This window comes from Sarcophilus harrisii, chromosome 2 (assembly GCF_902635505.1).
Source record: "Sarcophilus harrisii chromosome 2, mSarHar1.11, whole genome shotgun sequence".
NCBI classification, from domain to species: Eukaryota; Metazoa; Chordata; class Mammalia; order Dasyuromorphia; family Dasyuridae; genus Sarcophilus; species Sarcophilus harrisii.
This window is the reverse complement of record NC_045427.1, coordinates 659,129,911-659,144,951: the sequence shown is the minus strand read 5'-3', so window position 1 is coordinate 659,144,951 and position 15,041 is coordinate 659,129,911. Positions and strand designations below refer to the sequence as shown.

Sequence of the window (15,041 nt, the reverse complement as noted above, 5' to 3'; positions counted from 1 at the left end):
AGGGATGAAAAATTTTAAACTAGCAAAAGGAAAACCTGTAGTGCATATTTGACCAAATAATTCACCTAAACAATTCACCTAATCCAATAACTACCTAATTTTTCTAGGATCAAATATAATCTCTTCTGTTCTCATTTTATCTGTCACAATTTATACCCAATATATTTTTCCATACATATATTCTTCTTCTTCTCATATCCTGTGATACAGGAAAATTGACCTGATTACTGCTTCTCATATTTGACCCTCAATCTCCCATCTATATTTCTTTGTACTTGCTGTTTCCCAAGCCAGGAATCATCTTCCTCCTCATGTTCATCTATTATAATCCCTGGTTATTTTCAAGACTCTACTCTAGTGGGATCTTTTCCATGAAGGTTAACTTTTTTATATGCTTACATTTGAGAATGATATTTAAAAAAATTAATGCACCTACTTATATATTTTAAACATTCATTTAAAATATTTTGATGGCTAAATTCTTTCACTGCCTTGTGCTCCTCTCCTACCCACTGGGAAGCCAAGCAATATAATACTGATTATACATGTGATGCAAAACACATTTCTGTTTGAGCCATGTTGATGAAATAAAAATAAAAACAAACACAAAAAGTGAAAAATGACCTGCTTAAATATTCACTCATTATTAATCATATATTAATGCTGGATATAAATATAATAGGATTTATTTTCCATCATAGATTCTTCAGAATTGTCTTGGATCATTATCTTGATCATAATAACTAAGGCTTTCACATTTGGCCATTGTAAAATATTGCTGTTTCTTTGTACAATATTTTCCTGATTCTACTCACTTCATTTTGTATCATTTAATATGTCTTCACAGTTGTACTGAAAACAATGGATGACTTTTTTTGGTCATCTCCATTCTTTTAATTTTTAAAATGTTTTTCCTATTTATTTTAACTGATTTTGAGTTCCAGATTTTATCCCTCCAATTCTTCCCTCCCCCTCCCTGATATGGAAAGCAATCAGATATAGGTTATATACAGCAAATATATGTTATATACATAGATTATATAAATGAAAAATGATCCAAAAGATTTTCCTATTAGTCATTTTGTACAAGAATATTTAAAGAAAATTATAAAAATGAAAGAAAGAAAGAAAGAAAGAAAGAGAAAATAGCATGCTTCAGTCTGTATTCGAGCAAAATCAATTTTGTCTCTGGAAGCAGATAGCATGCTTCATTCATCATTTGTCTTTTGAGATTGTCTTGGATCATTGTATTAGTGAGAATAGCTAAGCCTTTCACAGTTCTTCATCAAACTATATTGCTGTAACTGTGTACAACATTCACCTGGTTATGTTCACTTCACTATACATCAGTTCATGTAAGTTTTTCCAAACTTTTATGAGATGATCCTGTTTGTCATTTCTTAAAGAAAAACAGCATTTAATCAATCATATATAATAATTTGTTCAGCCATTTCCCAATTGATGAACATTTCCCCAATTTCCAATTCATTGCTACCAGTAAAAGAGTTGATTTGATTATCATTGTATACATAGGTTCTTTTCCTTTTTTTAAAAACTCACTTTGTGGTGCAAACCTAATTGTGGTATTGCTTGGTCAAAGGCTATGGATGGTTTTATAACCCTTTGTATACAATTCCAAATTGTTCCCCAGAATGGTTGAATCTGTACACAATTTCACCAACAATGCATAAGTATTTATATTAATTTTACCCATTTCCACTCCTACATTTATTATTTTCCTTTTCTTTGCATATTAGCCAATTTTATTATTATGTGGTGGTAGTTGAGTTGTTTTAATTTGAATTTTTTTTAATCAGTCATGTTTTAGAGGATTTTATATGATTATAGCTAGCTTTGATTTCTTTGTCCAAAAACTGTCTGTTCATATCATTTGACCAGTTATCTATTGGGAAATGATTTGTATTTTTTATAGATTTGACTCAGTTTTACATATATATAGATATAGATATGGAAAATGAACATTTTATCAGATATAAACTTGTTGCAAATACATTTCTAAATCAGAAATTCTGTTTTTCTCATAATTTTCGTTGCATTGATTTTGTTTGTTTTATTAATCTCTCCTTTGATGTTCCAGATTTAATGTTTAATTGAAGATTTTTAATTTGTTCTTTTTCTAGGTTTTTTCTTTTTTTTTTTTTCACTTACATGCCTAATTCATTGATCTGCCTTTTTCTATTTTATGATGTAAGTAATTAGAAATATAATTCTTCCCTAAAGTACCACCCTGAGTACATCCCATGAATTTTTGTCAGTTGTTTCTCTCATTGTAGCCATTTTTAGAAATGGAATTATTAATTGTTTCTATAATTTTTTTCTTGAATCACTTATTAGATTATTTAATTTCCAATTGATTTTTAATCTTTCTATTATCCATTATTTAATATGTTTTAATGCATTATGATCTGAAAATGATGCATTTCTTATCTCTGCACTTGGTTGTGAAATTTTTAATGTAATAATATATGGCCATATTTTTTTGGGAGGAAACCATGTCCTTCTGAGAAAAAGGCAGTTTTCTTTCCATTCCCATTCAATTTTCTTAGAAATCTATCATATCTAAGATTTCCAGAATTTTATTCACCTCCTTAACATGTTTCTAGTTTTTTTTTTTTTTTAAACATTTATTTAGTTCCAAGAGGGGAAAAGTTGAATCTCTATTAGTATAGTTTCATTTTCTTTTTCCTTCTGCAACTCATTCAACTTCTCCTTTAAAAATTTAGATGCTATACTATTTAGTGTATATATTTAGTATTCCTATGATATGACTTCATTGTCTAAAGTACCTTTCAGCAGGATTTGTTTCTTTCCTTATCTCTTTTAATTAGATCAATTTTTGCCTTTGCTTTTTACTGAAATTATGATTGTTATCCCTGATTTCTTTCTTTCAGCTGAAACATAATAAATTCTGCTCACCTTTACCCAATATGTATCTCTTTACTTCAAATGTGTTTCTTATTAATAATATACTGTAGGATTTTGCTTTTTAATTCATGCTGCTATCTGCTTCAGTTTTATGGGACAATTCATCCCATTCATATTTACAGTTATGATGATTCACTGCATTTTTCTACATGCTATTTTCATCTTGTCTCCATATCTCTTACACCCTCCACCATGTCCTTCCTCAAAAGTGTTTTACTTCTGATCATCACCTTCTTTTTTTTATCAATCCCCCCCCCACTGCTATTATTTCTTTTTGTTTCCTAATAACATAAGATAGAATTTTTTTTCATCCAATTGAATTTATGTTATCCCCTCCTTGAGTCAATTTTGATGAGAATAAGGTTTAAGATTGAGTGTAAACTGAGCTCCAACCCTTTCATTATAATGCATTATAATGGCTCTTTCATTCTTTTTTTATGTGGGATGATTTGCTTCATTCCATTTCCCCCTTTCTTTTAGTGCAATTTTCTTTCTTGCTCCATTATTTCATTTTTGGGGGGAGGTAGTATCTTCCATCAATGTCACCTTATAGCCACACTCTTTGTCTATACATAATCCTTCTAAATCACTTTATAGTAATAACATTTTTAAGTAACAACTATTATCTTGGGTGTAGAAATATAAACAGTTTATGTATATGATTCATCTCTATTCTTTTAATTAGAAAGGTTTGAAAGTGTTCTGTTTCATTAAATAACTTTTTTTATTCTTCTTAGAGAGGATATTCAATTTTGCTGGTTAGGTGATTCGTTCTTGATTGTCATAATAAACCCCTTTGTTTTCCAGTATATCTTATCTTAATCCTTTTAGTTCTATATGGAAGCTGCCGAATACTTTGTAATCCTGCTTGTAAATTTATGATATTTGACTTGTTGGGTTTTGTTTTTGTTTATTATTTTGTTGTTTTGCTGCTTACAATCTTTCCTAAATCTGTGAGTTTTGTAATTTGGCTATGATGTTCTGGGAGCTTTCATTTTAAGATCTCTTTCAGATGGTAATTAATAGATTCTTTAAATTCCTTTTTTGCCCCCTGGTTTTAAAACATCAGAACAATATTCTTTGATGGTTTTTTGAAAGATGTTGTTCAGGCTTTCCTTTTCTTTCCTTCCTTCCTTCCTTCCTTCCTTCCTTCCTTCCTTCCTTCCTTCCTTTCCTTTCTTTCTTTCTTTTTTCTTTCTTTCTTTCTTTTTTCTTTCTTTCTTTCTTTCTTTCTTTTTTTTTCTTTCTTTCTTTCTTTCTTTCTTTCTTTCTTTCTTTCTTTCTTTCTTTCTTTCTTTCTTTCTTTCTTTCTTCCTTCCTTCCTTCCTTCCTTCCTTCCTTCCTTCCTTCCTTCTTCCCTTCCTTCCTTCTTCCTTCCTTCCTTTCTTTTCTTTCTTTCTTTCTTTCTTTCTTTCTTTCTTTCTTTCTTTCTTTCTTTCTTTCTTCTTTCTTTCTTTCTTTCTTTCTTTCTTTCTTTCTTGTTTCTTTCTTTCCTTGTTTCTTTCTTTCTTTCCTTGTTTCTTTGTTTCTTTCTTTGTCTCTTTGTCTCTTTCTTTCCTTGTTTCTTTGTTTCTTTCTTTGTCTCTTTCTTTCTTTTTCTTTCTTTAGTCCAGTATTTTATTTTCTAGATCACTTGTTTTTCCAATGAGAAATTTCTCCTCTTCTTCTTCTTTGTCTTCTTCTTCTTCTTCTTCGGAGGGCTTCACTACTGCTTAGCAATGGGATTAAGGTCTTTTTGGTTTCTTGTGTTTGGGGTCATTGTGTGTGTGTGGGGGGGTGTTAGCTGTCCTAAACAGATACCTCATTTGACTAGAAGGCTGCTGGTTTGCACAAAGCCATGCTAAAGTGGTTAAAGTCAATACAAAAAAAGGTGAAAATCATTACAAGGACACAGCATCCAGCAAATAATGCTGTGTATAATTTGGAACTTACTCAAACCCACAGCCTGGTTTGTCTGAACATCTAATCACCTGCACTGGCCTTGGACCCAGGTTCTGAAATCAGACTCAGTATTCAAGCAGTAAATCAAAACATTAGCCAAATCACATTAATATATCCATGGAACTCTATAATTGCTCCTCCTTTGGTCTGATTTCTATAGTTACCATGGGCTTTTTTTTTTTTTTTTTTTTTTGTGGGGATCCACTAAATATTCTGATCCCTGACCCAGAGTGCATGGTGGGAATTGGAGATCCACTGCCTTTTCTGACAGCTGCCCTAGACAGTCCCTATGTAAGTAACCCAGATGGTTCCTAAAGGACTTTTATAATCATCCTGGAGCTCCTGGAGCATCCTCTTTCTTTGATATCATTTTGTCCGTTTGGGAGATGCATGCCCTTTGTTTGGGGGTAGGAGTGGTTCAGAATTCCCTTGGTCGGGGAACTCTGGAACTAACAATCTCACCCCTTTTCCACCGTAGGAAGACAGAATTTTCTTGCCAAGTTTTTAGGCTGCTTTCCTGCTCCTAGGTAAATTCTGAAGTATTTTTTTTAGCTGTTTGGAAGGGAACTTGGCAGATTTTCAGAGGGTTCCTTCTTTACTTCACCATTTTGGCACTGAAAGTCTAGACATTTTCTTAATGGCATTAAGCCTCTACACATCACATGCCTCCATACAGAAATCCTGGATAATTCCAAAGATGTAAGCCTAACAAACCACACAGGGAAAGTTAATTGCATGAAGAATCCCTACTCTAAAATTCCACATTAATCTAAACATAAATGAAAAATTTATTGAGTGAATGAAAATGAATAAATGTCTTCATCCTAGAAATTTTGGTATCTCGTTTCATCATTATAATTTTATTTCACATAATCATTCATTTATTATGATTTGTTCTTTAACTCATTATTTAAGATTTCTTTGAAAAATTTCTGTTTGAGTTTTTATTTTTTGAGAGGATTCCTAAATGGACAATTATTTTTATTGCATTATAGTTTCTAAAGGGCATATTAATTGACTTTCCTTCCCTGTCTTTTTATATTTGTCTACAATGACTCTGTGTCCTAATAAGAAGTTTTCTTTTCTTTTTTTTTTCTTGTAAAAGTTCCTTGTTATGCTATGAAATAAGTATATTATTTTATTATTCCTTTGAGGAGACTGCATTGGAAAACTTACATGAATTAATTCAAAGTAAAGAACATTATACACAATAACAGCAATATTTTGAGGACAGTCTACTCTGAATGACATCTACTCTCATTAATACAATGATCCAAGACAATCCCAAAAGATCCATGATAGAAAATACTAATTACATTCAGAATGAACAATAATGAGTGCAGACTGAAGAATACTTTTTAACTTTCATTTTTCTTCTTTTTTTGGTATGTATTTTCTTTTGCAGGGGAGCTAATATGTTTTGTGTGACTTCATTTGTATAATCCATATCATATTGCTTGCCTTCTCAGCGAGAGATGGAGGCTTGGGAGAGAAGGAAATAATTTGGAACTCAAATTGTAAAAAAGCTAATGCTAAAATATTTACTAGTAATAGGGAAATACTCATGGGCATAAATTATATAGATATGTATGAAATTTATGTCTATGTGTATACATATATACATATATTTAATAAAAGAAAGCAATGCCCTTAAGAGAAAGAACTGTGGGTTTTCTTTTTTGCTGGTTTGTTTTTCCTTATATTTGTATTCCTGTGCTTAACAAGGGATCTAGAATGTAAAAAAAAAAAATTATTTTTCATACATCTTCCTATTCATTCCTTTAAGTACATTACAGACTTAAATTAGCTACATAACTGTTACTTTTCCTCCTCTTCTTTCTTCTCTTCCTCCTCCTCATAATTATCTTCACACATGGAAGAGTCTAACATATAACAAGTTCTCATAAACTGTCTGAGGTAACAAACTGAAATTCTCTCTCATGCCTTTTCAGTCACTACTTCATATTGTTTACATATGAATCTATTGATTCTTATCAACTTAAACCTTTGAATGCAGAGATTATATATAGCCACAATTTACATGGTTGTGTCTCCTACATACGTCTTGTACATGAGAGATCAGATACTTATTATCTGTGTGTTCAACTGAACATACTTCGTGTACGATGTCACTCCATGTTACCCAATGATTTAAAAAAAACATATATAGGAATCAAGGATATTTTTTAACCCAGTTGAAAGATTTTAATGGACTTATTGATTGTTTCAATAAAGGTATCCAGGCTTTGTTCATCCTTCCAACATCTGAGTGACTGATTCATTGATTGATGGTTATTATGTGACAGAGTGGGAACATAGCTTCTTGTCACTTTGATGTGAGAAAGGGTATCTGATTCTCTTGATCATTTGCCCTTCTTCTGGATACAGTGGAATTCTTTCCATAAACTTTTATACCCATTATTATTCTCAGCTTTCTGGGCTTTGGTCAATCAAGTTTTATCTTCTCTGAATGTTTTTCCTGTTCTCCTCAGCTACCCTGATCTCTCCATCCTTGGGCTTCTTTTAATGTTTTTGGCATTTATTTTATGATGTCTTGGTTAAAAGCAAGAATACAGGTCTCAACATCATTAAAATCTTAATTTTGACACTTACTTGATATAAAAACCTGGGAAGTAACTCCACATGACAATAAGTTTTCTCATATATAAAATGGCGTTAACAGTATCTGGGCTAGAGAGAGGAAATGGTTGATAGTTAAGAATGATATGCTATGAAAACCTTGTCATAGAAATGTGTTATCATTGTTTTGATTGCCATTAAAAACATGTGATTTTGTGACTGTTCTTTGTGCCCAATTCATGAGTGTTCCTTTAGGTAAAAATTTCATTTTACATTTATTTACATTCTGATGAATGTTTTTGTTGATTGAATAATTAATATTCCTGGATAGGAGGCAGAGCACATTGACTAGAGCACTGGCTTGATTGTCAGAAGAGTAGGGTTTAAATCCCATTCCTGTCAGTCTTTCCTGTTTGACCATGGACAGATCATTCCATCTGAAAAATCAGAGCTTTCCTCTTGATGTCCCTTTAAGTGTTCTCCCAGGGTGAGGCTATTAACTATGTGTACAATCCCAGACATGATCCTGGTAGCTTCTTTTGTTTAAGGGCTTCCTCCCTCACATTCTTAGAGAAATGTTATTTGCTTGTTTGTTTTTCTATCACCAATGGAAACTAAGCTTCTTCTGCTTGTTCATTTCCTGCAGTGGGATGTCCAAATGGCCTTAAGCAAGTTGGCAGGCATCCGGCCATTGCCATCACATCTACAGCCATGGTCTCTGTAGAACCTGAGGGACTTCGGGGACCTTCGGTTTCCACTGTGCAACCATGCCATTTGCTGACTCTGGCTCCCATCAAAATCCCCCTACTGACAGCCCCCTTCTCAGGTAAGGGTCAAATTTCGCTTTGCATTGAAGTGAAATCTTATTTTATATAAAGTTCCCCAGCTGATTCCCACCCAAGGATGAGCTCTCCATATGGGAAGGATTATGTTCCCTGAAGCACTGTTTTGACTTTAAGTTTTATAGAAATTTTAAATGGCCTCTTGTTGTTAAGAGTATATGATTGAACAAATATAATAGTAATATTTGAGGAGGACACAGTAAAGGAGGTTTTCAATGATAATCAGTGAAAATGATGGGAAGTGAGGGTAACATCTAAAGCAAAATTCAGGCTCAAAGTAATAAATGCAGAAAAGAGAATTTGGAACTTAGCTGAAATAGTTGTCCTTTCCATACTCTATGAACACTTGGCAGTTAAAGTCAGGCTGAAACATATGGTCACTAATCTTCTCCACTGTTTGTAAATCCACTGGCACATACATATGTGATCCATGTGCCAATGGGCAGAAGAGTTCAGCTCAATGTGAGCAAGTTGACCCAAGAGCTTGTTCTGTTCATAAATGATGTGCTAGGAGCTGCTGTCAAAGAGAAGAGAGTGGCAGATGGAATGGCTCTGGGCATGAATGTGCAAAGGAAAGAGAAAGAGAGAAAGCAGATCATGATGTGTTTCAAAAACTGAGTTCTTCAAGATTCAGCTTGTAAATAAATCTTCCACTAAGAGTGCTTTCAGAAAAGAAAACAGTACAAAACAAACAGTGTTTATGCCCAAGAATCACGTTTTTATGGAGATAACATCTACGTTATCTCCTTTTTATATGTTTTCATATTTATATATGAAAATTTATATTTTCATTCATATTTATATGTTAACATCTAGATGTTATCTCCTTTTCATATAGTTTCCATTTCATTCTCTTTTTAATTTTTGAAAAATAAATCTCAAGAAAAATGCATGACAAGATAGAAGTAGTCATTGAAGGAATAAATCAGGAGGGGAGAAATTGATTGAAAACAAGGGTTATTAAACCTGAAACTTTTATCAGGTGGTCCCAATGTAGCTTTATGAAAAGCATCTTAATTCTTCCTTTTTCTCTCTCTCTCTCATTCTCACTCTCTTCTGGAAGATGTAAACTTAATTAGGTTAACAGTTTTAAATTTGATTTAAAAAATAATTTGCAGTAGGAGAGGAGTAAATTAAATCATTTGCTATTTTGGTTATTTTCTATTCCATTTGATATTTTTCTAGGGGCAAGATTAATTGGTCAGTTGTTCAACTTGAGAACCTAGCCTTGGGCAGTCAAGTATGGCCTGATGAGTATATTTCGCGGGGGAGAAATGAATGGTCTTGAGAAGCAAGAACTATTTATAAAATACACAGATAATCCCTTGTGGGAAATATTTATGACCATGTCAGGCTTTTGGTTAAAAACATCCGTCCATCTACACTTATTAAAGATGACATATGATTTCCCAAGGAAATAAATCTCTGAATGAGCAAAAACTGTGTGTACCCTGACAATAAGGGTGGGAGAATTTCATTTTCTGTGCTTCTTTTATGATTTATAAAGTCATATAATAATTAGGCAACTTTCCATGTTTGAATTTCATAAGGTTTCCATAATCCAATTTGCCATAATGTGCATTCAGTTAGAAAGATGAGCACCAATGTTATCCATCTTAGCGATAACTGTCAGGACGTACTGTCAACAAGACATAAAGGGCAATATTAAAACAGGATCTCCCAGCTTTACTGTTGCAATCATTTGTGTTAATAAGCTTGATTCGATGTGGAAGGGCTGCTCCACCACAGAGGATATCTTTGAGTCTTCTGGGGGAAAAGGAAACAATAAATTAGGAAACTGAGAAAAGCTGTAATCCTTTTGGCCCATCCAATGTCATCACTGCTATCTGCTATGGACCAAAGAACTGGCCAGACTGGGTACTTTTCATGCCTTATATGTCCTTCTTTTGGGAAGTCCAAGCACCAAGTTTGAGCATATATGTAGCCCTCTGCCAATGCTTTTATGGATATGATGCAGAAACATGCATCTGTATTAACAAAAGTTAATATTTTTTGTAGTAGATGAAGGTTTGAAAGTGCTTTACATAAGCAGTTTTCAAACGATATATGAAAAATTAAGAGCAGGCAGATCTATAGATTTCCTTCAGTCCATCAGTAGCAAATATCAACCCAAAAATGATTGAGCTGCTTTCGGTTGGAATCTCATTAAAGAATCAAGTCAGTCATGCAAGGAATTGCTTCACTCAAAATGCATGAGAAGGGGAGAAAGAAAGAGGAGAGGGGAAGAGGTCATTTGTCCAGAAATGAAATGATCCTTCTTGGGCTGAACAGTATCACTTTGGTATAGGAGTGGGGGCAGTGGTTTCCCAGCTTAGAGACACTGTGCATCAGTAGAGTGATCAGCAGTTTATTTATAACTCAAAGAGTCTCAGAGAGTTGCTTGGGACTTTGTGAGTTAAAAAGCCTTGACAAAAGCCACACAACTAGAATATCTCAGACATAGGGCATGGATGCTCCAAAGCCAGCCTCCTCTCCAATACCCTGCAGCCTTTCGATTCTAACTTTAGGGATAGGAATTGTGTTTAGATCATTGATAAAGAACTCCTGAGTGATAAAAGTCCCTTATCACCTTACAGCTCAGCATCTTCCCAACTTGTTATGTTCTTAGAAATTTGTCCATGGAACTGAGAGGTTAAGGAACCTGCTCAAGGTCACATAGTTAATATAAATCATAGACTGGGATTTTTAGCCTGGACTTTTCTGGCTTTCATACCAGGTATATTCCATAGGTTACTGAATTAGACCCTCTGCTGGTCAAGAAAGAGAAGTGCTGGGTTTGAGACCAGGGAGCAATTTTAAGGGATTTCCCTTTTATCTATCAGGTCTTCAAGGAAAGGAGTGGCACATTGGGCAGTAAGATGGACCAGGGGATGGAGTGCTTGGTATGAAGGAAAGAAGACTCATCTTCCTGAGGCAAATTTGGCCTCAGACATTTACTAGCTGTCTGTGATCCTGCACAAGCCATTTAACCTGCTTATCTCTGTTTCCTCATCTGTAAAATGAGCTAGAAAAAAATGGCAAACTGCTTCAGTATCTTTTCCAAGAAACCCCAAAATGGGGTCACAAAGAATCGGACACAAGACATTGTACAACAAACTAAGCAAGTCACAGCAGCTTCTAGACAAAAGTTCCCAAGCTTTAATGAATCCTCAGGAATATTTTGCAGCATGTTGAATGCCCTTAAGTTATCAGTTGACTTTTCTCTTAGTCTTATAGCTTTAAAATGATTTTGGTTTCAATATGACATAATCAAATATCTATTCAATGAGTGAACATCAAATTAGAGAACATGTCACATCACAGCCAATGCTTAGACATATTATGGCAAGAAATATATCTCTTGAATAATAGGGGGCTCTCATTTGGTACTTTTGTTTTAAATTAAGCTTTTGACACACTCTTTCCTTCAATCCTCATAGCAGTCCAGTGATGTGCCAACCTTTATTTTTGTGGGGTAAGAAAATGGAGGGTCAAGAAGTTGATGTGACATATATCTCCTCATACTGCTATAAAATAAAAGATTTAGAAGGAAACTCAAATAAAATAGCAGTCATCAAACCAACAGTAGTAATAGTATTTCTGTCCTGCTTTAAGATCTTCAGAACACCTTAAATGGATTAGCACATTAAGGTTTACAAAAATTCTTGGATGTGAGTTTGATTATAATGTTCATTTTGCAGATGATGAAAGAGGGGCTAAGAGATGCTAACGTTTTATCCACACAAACAACTAGTAAACATCCATGGGTCTTTATTATTATAAGTCAGTGCTCTATGAACCATGGCAACTCCTGGTGTCTCTCCTGCACATGTTGGAGATAGGGCTTGTTAACTGCAAATCTGCCACTCCCAACTTATAATGCACTCCCCTCTCTCTGTGGGTACGAGGACCTGTGGGAGACACGTGTGCCTCTAAGTCCATAAGTGTGGTCACTCTCTCCACTCACTCTGGCTATCAACTCATGTCTTCAGGTTGGCAAGTACTAGTTACTATAATTCATCTCCCCAAAACTCATCCATCATTGTACCTTTTTGAAACCACTTTTTTAGGTTGTTGCTTGGATTCTGCATAAAAACTTCAAATTTCCACTTTTATTTAAAGCTTTTCCTTTTGGTGGAAGCCCCTGATCTTCATTTCCATGAATACAGACTTCCAAAACTCCATGGCCATCTTCATGTTACACTGAGGCTTTAGAGGGCATCAATGGAGGAACAGCAGTATATGTGTTTATTTCTACATATGTCATACATGTGCACATACATGAATATACACATACCTTAAAATCTATTCTCCCAAGGCTATCAGCAGCCACACTTCCCTTAAGATAAGATTTTGCCAAAGTTTTGTGGAAAAAACAAGAAAAGTGATGTGAAAACTGTATGATCATACTTCTTTTCCCTTTTCATTAGATAACTTTAAATTAATTAGTTCACACATCTCCAACTAATCTTTGGGAAGCTGCCCAAATTGTAGGATGGAATGCAAATGATGAGAAAGATAGTTAAAACATCAAACAATTTGCATCATACTTACCCTTCATTTTGAGGGAAAAAGAAGTCTATTGGAAGAGAAAATATATCTCTTGGTAGGAAAAAAGGAATCTATTTAAAAAAACAACAACCAAAAATCACTTTTTTTCAATGAAGATATATTGGTTTGTAGTCAAAACTTTACCAGTTAATATCTGAATTGCTTACATTTTTCAGAAATCACGTTAGAATCAAAGGGAAAGCAAAATTAATTCAGCTAAGGATGGGACTAACTTATTTAATTCTTTCCTACTTTCAGAAAAGCAGATGAGGTGAAGCTTTAAAAAATGCTGAATTCATTTTTATTTCTTCTCCCAAAATTCCATAAGCATTCGAGTGAAAAAGGTAAAAATCGGTGTGAGCCATTCTGGACCTTCATAGTGTGAATTACTATCAAATACAAATATTAAAAAAGGCACCATCTGCCATATAAACCATTTGCCACCTGTTCCTTTGCTTTCAGAATTATTTAATGGTTTAAATTTAACATTTTATCCTGCCACAGAACAGCTGGGAAGTGACTAAGGCTTTCTCCTATCTGTAAAGTAAGAGCCAAGCAGCATGGCATATGAAAACTGCATCTTGATGCCAGGATTCTGCAAGCCAGCCTTCCCTGTGTCTGTCAGCCTGTCTCATTAGCAAAGGCTGCTGATGGTAGAATGAGTTTTATAACGACAATAATCTAGCCATGTGGGGTGGAAATCTTCTCTTTCTTAGTTTCCTCCTCCACTGTAATCAAAATTGTCATAATACATATTAAAATTTCAACCATCTCTCAAAGGAAAAATTATAGCAAAATAATTATCAACAACCAAAATGCCAGAAAATCAGCTGACTTCTGTGCAAAAGATAGATGTGGGATCCTAACAGAGGAATTGAGCCAGTTTCAGGCAATTGTTGATTTTTTTAAAACTTTGTTTTATATTCAATCCATTCAAAAAACAAATGGCTGCAAATAAAACCTTTAAAAAAATTAATCACACAATGAAGGAGTGAACGAATGATAAAACCTCTCTAATCATCTTTGTAAAGACCTAGAGGGGTTTCAATGTGCAAAATTGATGTGTTTTGTCCAGATCACAGTTGGATCACTGAGCCACTTTCCTTAGTCCACTCTCATGCCAGTCATAATTTCTCAACCAATCCCTTCATTCTGGAGCATCTCTGGTGCTAATTATTAGGATACTCAAGCCAGAATATTCACAAAGGTAACAGAACCCTTTGCTTATTCTAGATGCATCTCTTAAGTCACATGCATCCTCTGGTGGAACTGTAACTGCCAGTACAGGAACCCTGGACAGTTCCTGCGGATTTAGCTAGCTGCAGTGATCCACTCTCAGTTCTGCTAAGTACTAAATGTCTCTTCTGTAGATGAGCAGAGATAGGTTTCCAAAATACACAGAGCCCTGTGTCTTCTAAATGTCACCGAGACCCCATTGCTAGACATTTTGCTGTTGAACTTAACGCCACTGCTGTTTAGCTCCTGTAGACAATATTTTACCTTCTTGTGACCTTTTCTCAGGTTTAGTATAGATGGAGTAACTTTCTGGTGGGACCTTCTTCCATGTTCCCCAAATCTACCGACTGGGGCTACAACATGGCTGAGCAGTTCTCCATAGGATAGTTGACACCCTGATTCTATAAATCTACCTCATGTTAGGATGTGTCACAACATGGCCGGCTGAGTAGCAGAACCATTAGATAGAAGACAATCAATGGGAAATCATTAGTCTTGACTAGTGGAAATGGGCTGTCCAGTGAGACTTTTAAAGAACAGATGTTCCTTTTGAAACAACACAAAGCAAACAGAAGCTCTGGATGATCTATGAAAGAAACACATGGGGCTGGAGCATTAATTAATCATAATTTTAAAACTGAAAGAGATATAGAGATCGAGAGATCATACAGTTTCTAGGTAAAAATTGAACCCTGAAGAACATAGAGAAGTAATTTAAGGGTCTTAAGTAGCAAATCCATGACTTCCACCCAGATTCCCTTCTGACCAGTGCTTTTCCTACTACTACGTGCAGTTTCTTTGTTCCATAAAATTCTACCCCAAAGATGAGTGTATTGGCTCTGAAAATAGACATTATCTCCTATTTTCCATTAGACAATTGCAAATCAAAGAACAATCTTCTCTCCAACTTTATCTCTTCCATGCTCAATTTACAGTAAGCACCTA

At 34.4% G+C, this 15,041-nt stretch overlaps 1 protein-coding gene across 1 annotated transcript in view; it reads left to right on the top strand.

Moving 5' to 3' along the window:
* LOC116421045 (transcription elongation regulator 1-like protein) overlaps positions 1-15,041 on the top strand; it is a 66,421-nt gene that overhangs the window by 38,318 nt on the left and 13,062 nt on the right. The window contains exon 4 of the mRNA XM_031949395.1: positions 8,114-8,293. Within this exon, the coding sequence (XP_031805255.1) occupies positions 8,114-8,293 (180 nt within the window). The remainder of the gene's footprint in view (positions 1-8,113; positions 8,294-15,041) is intronic.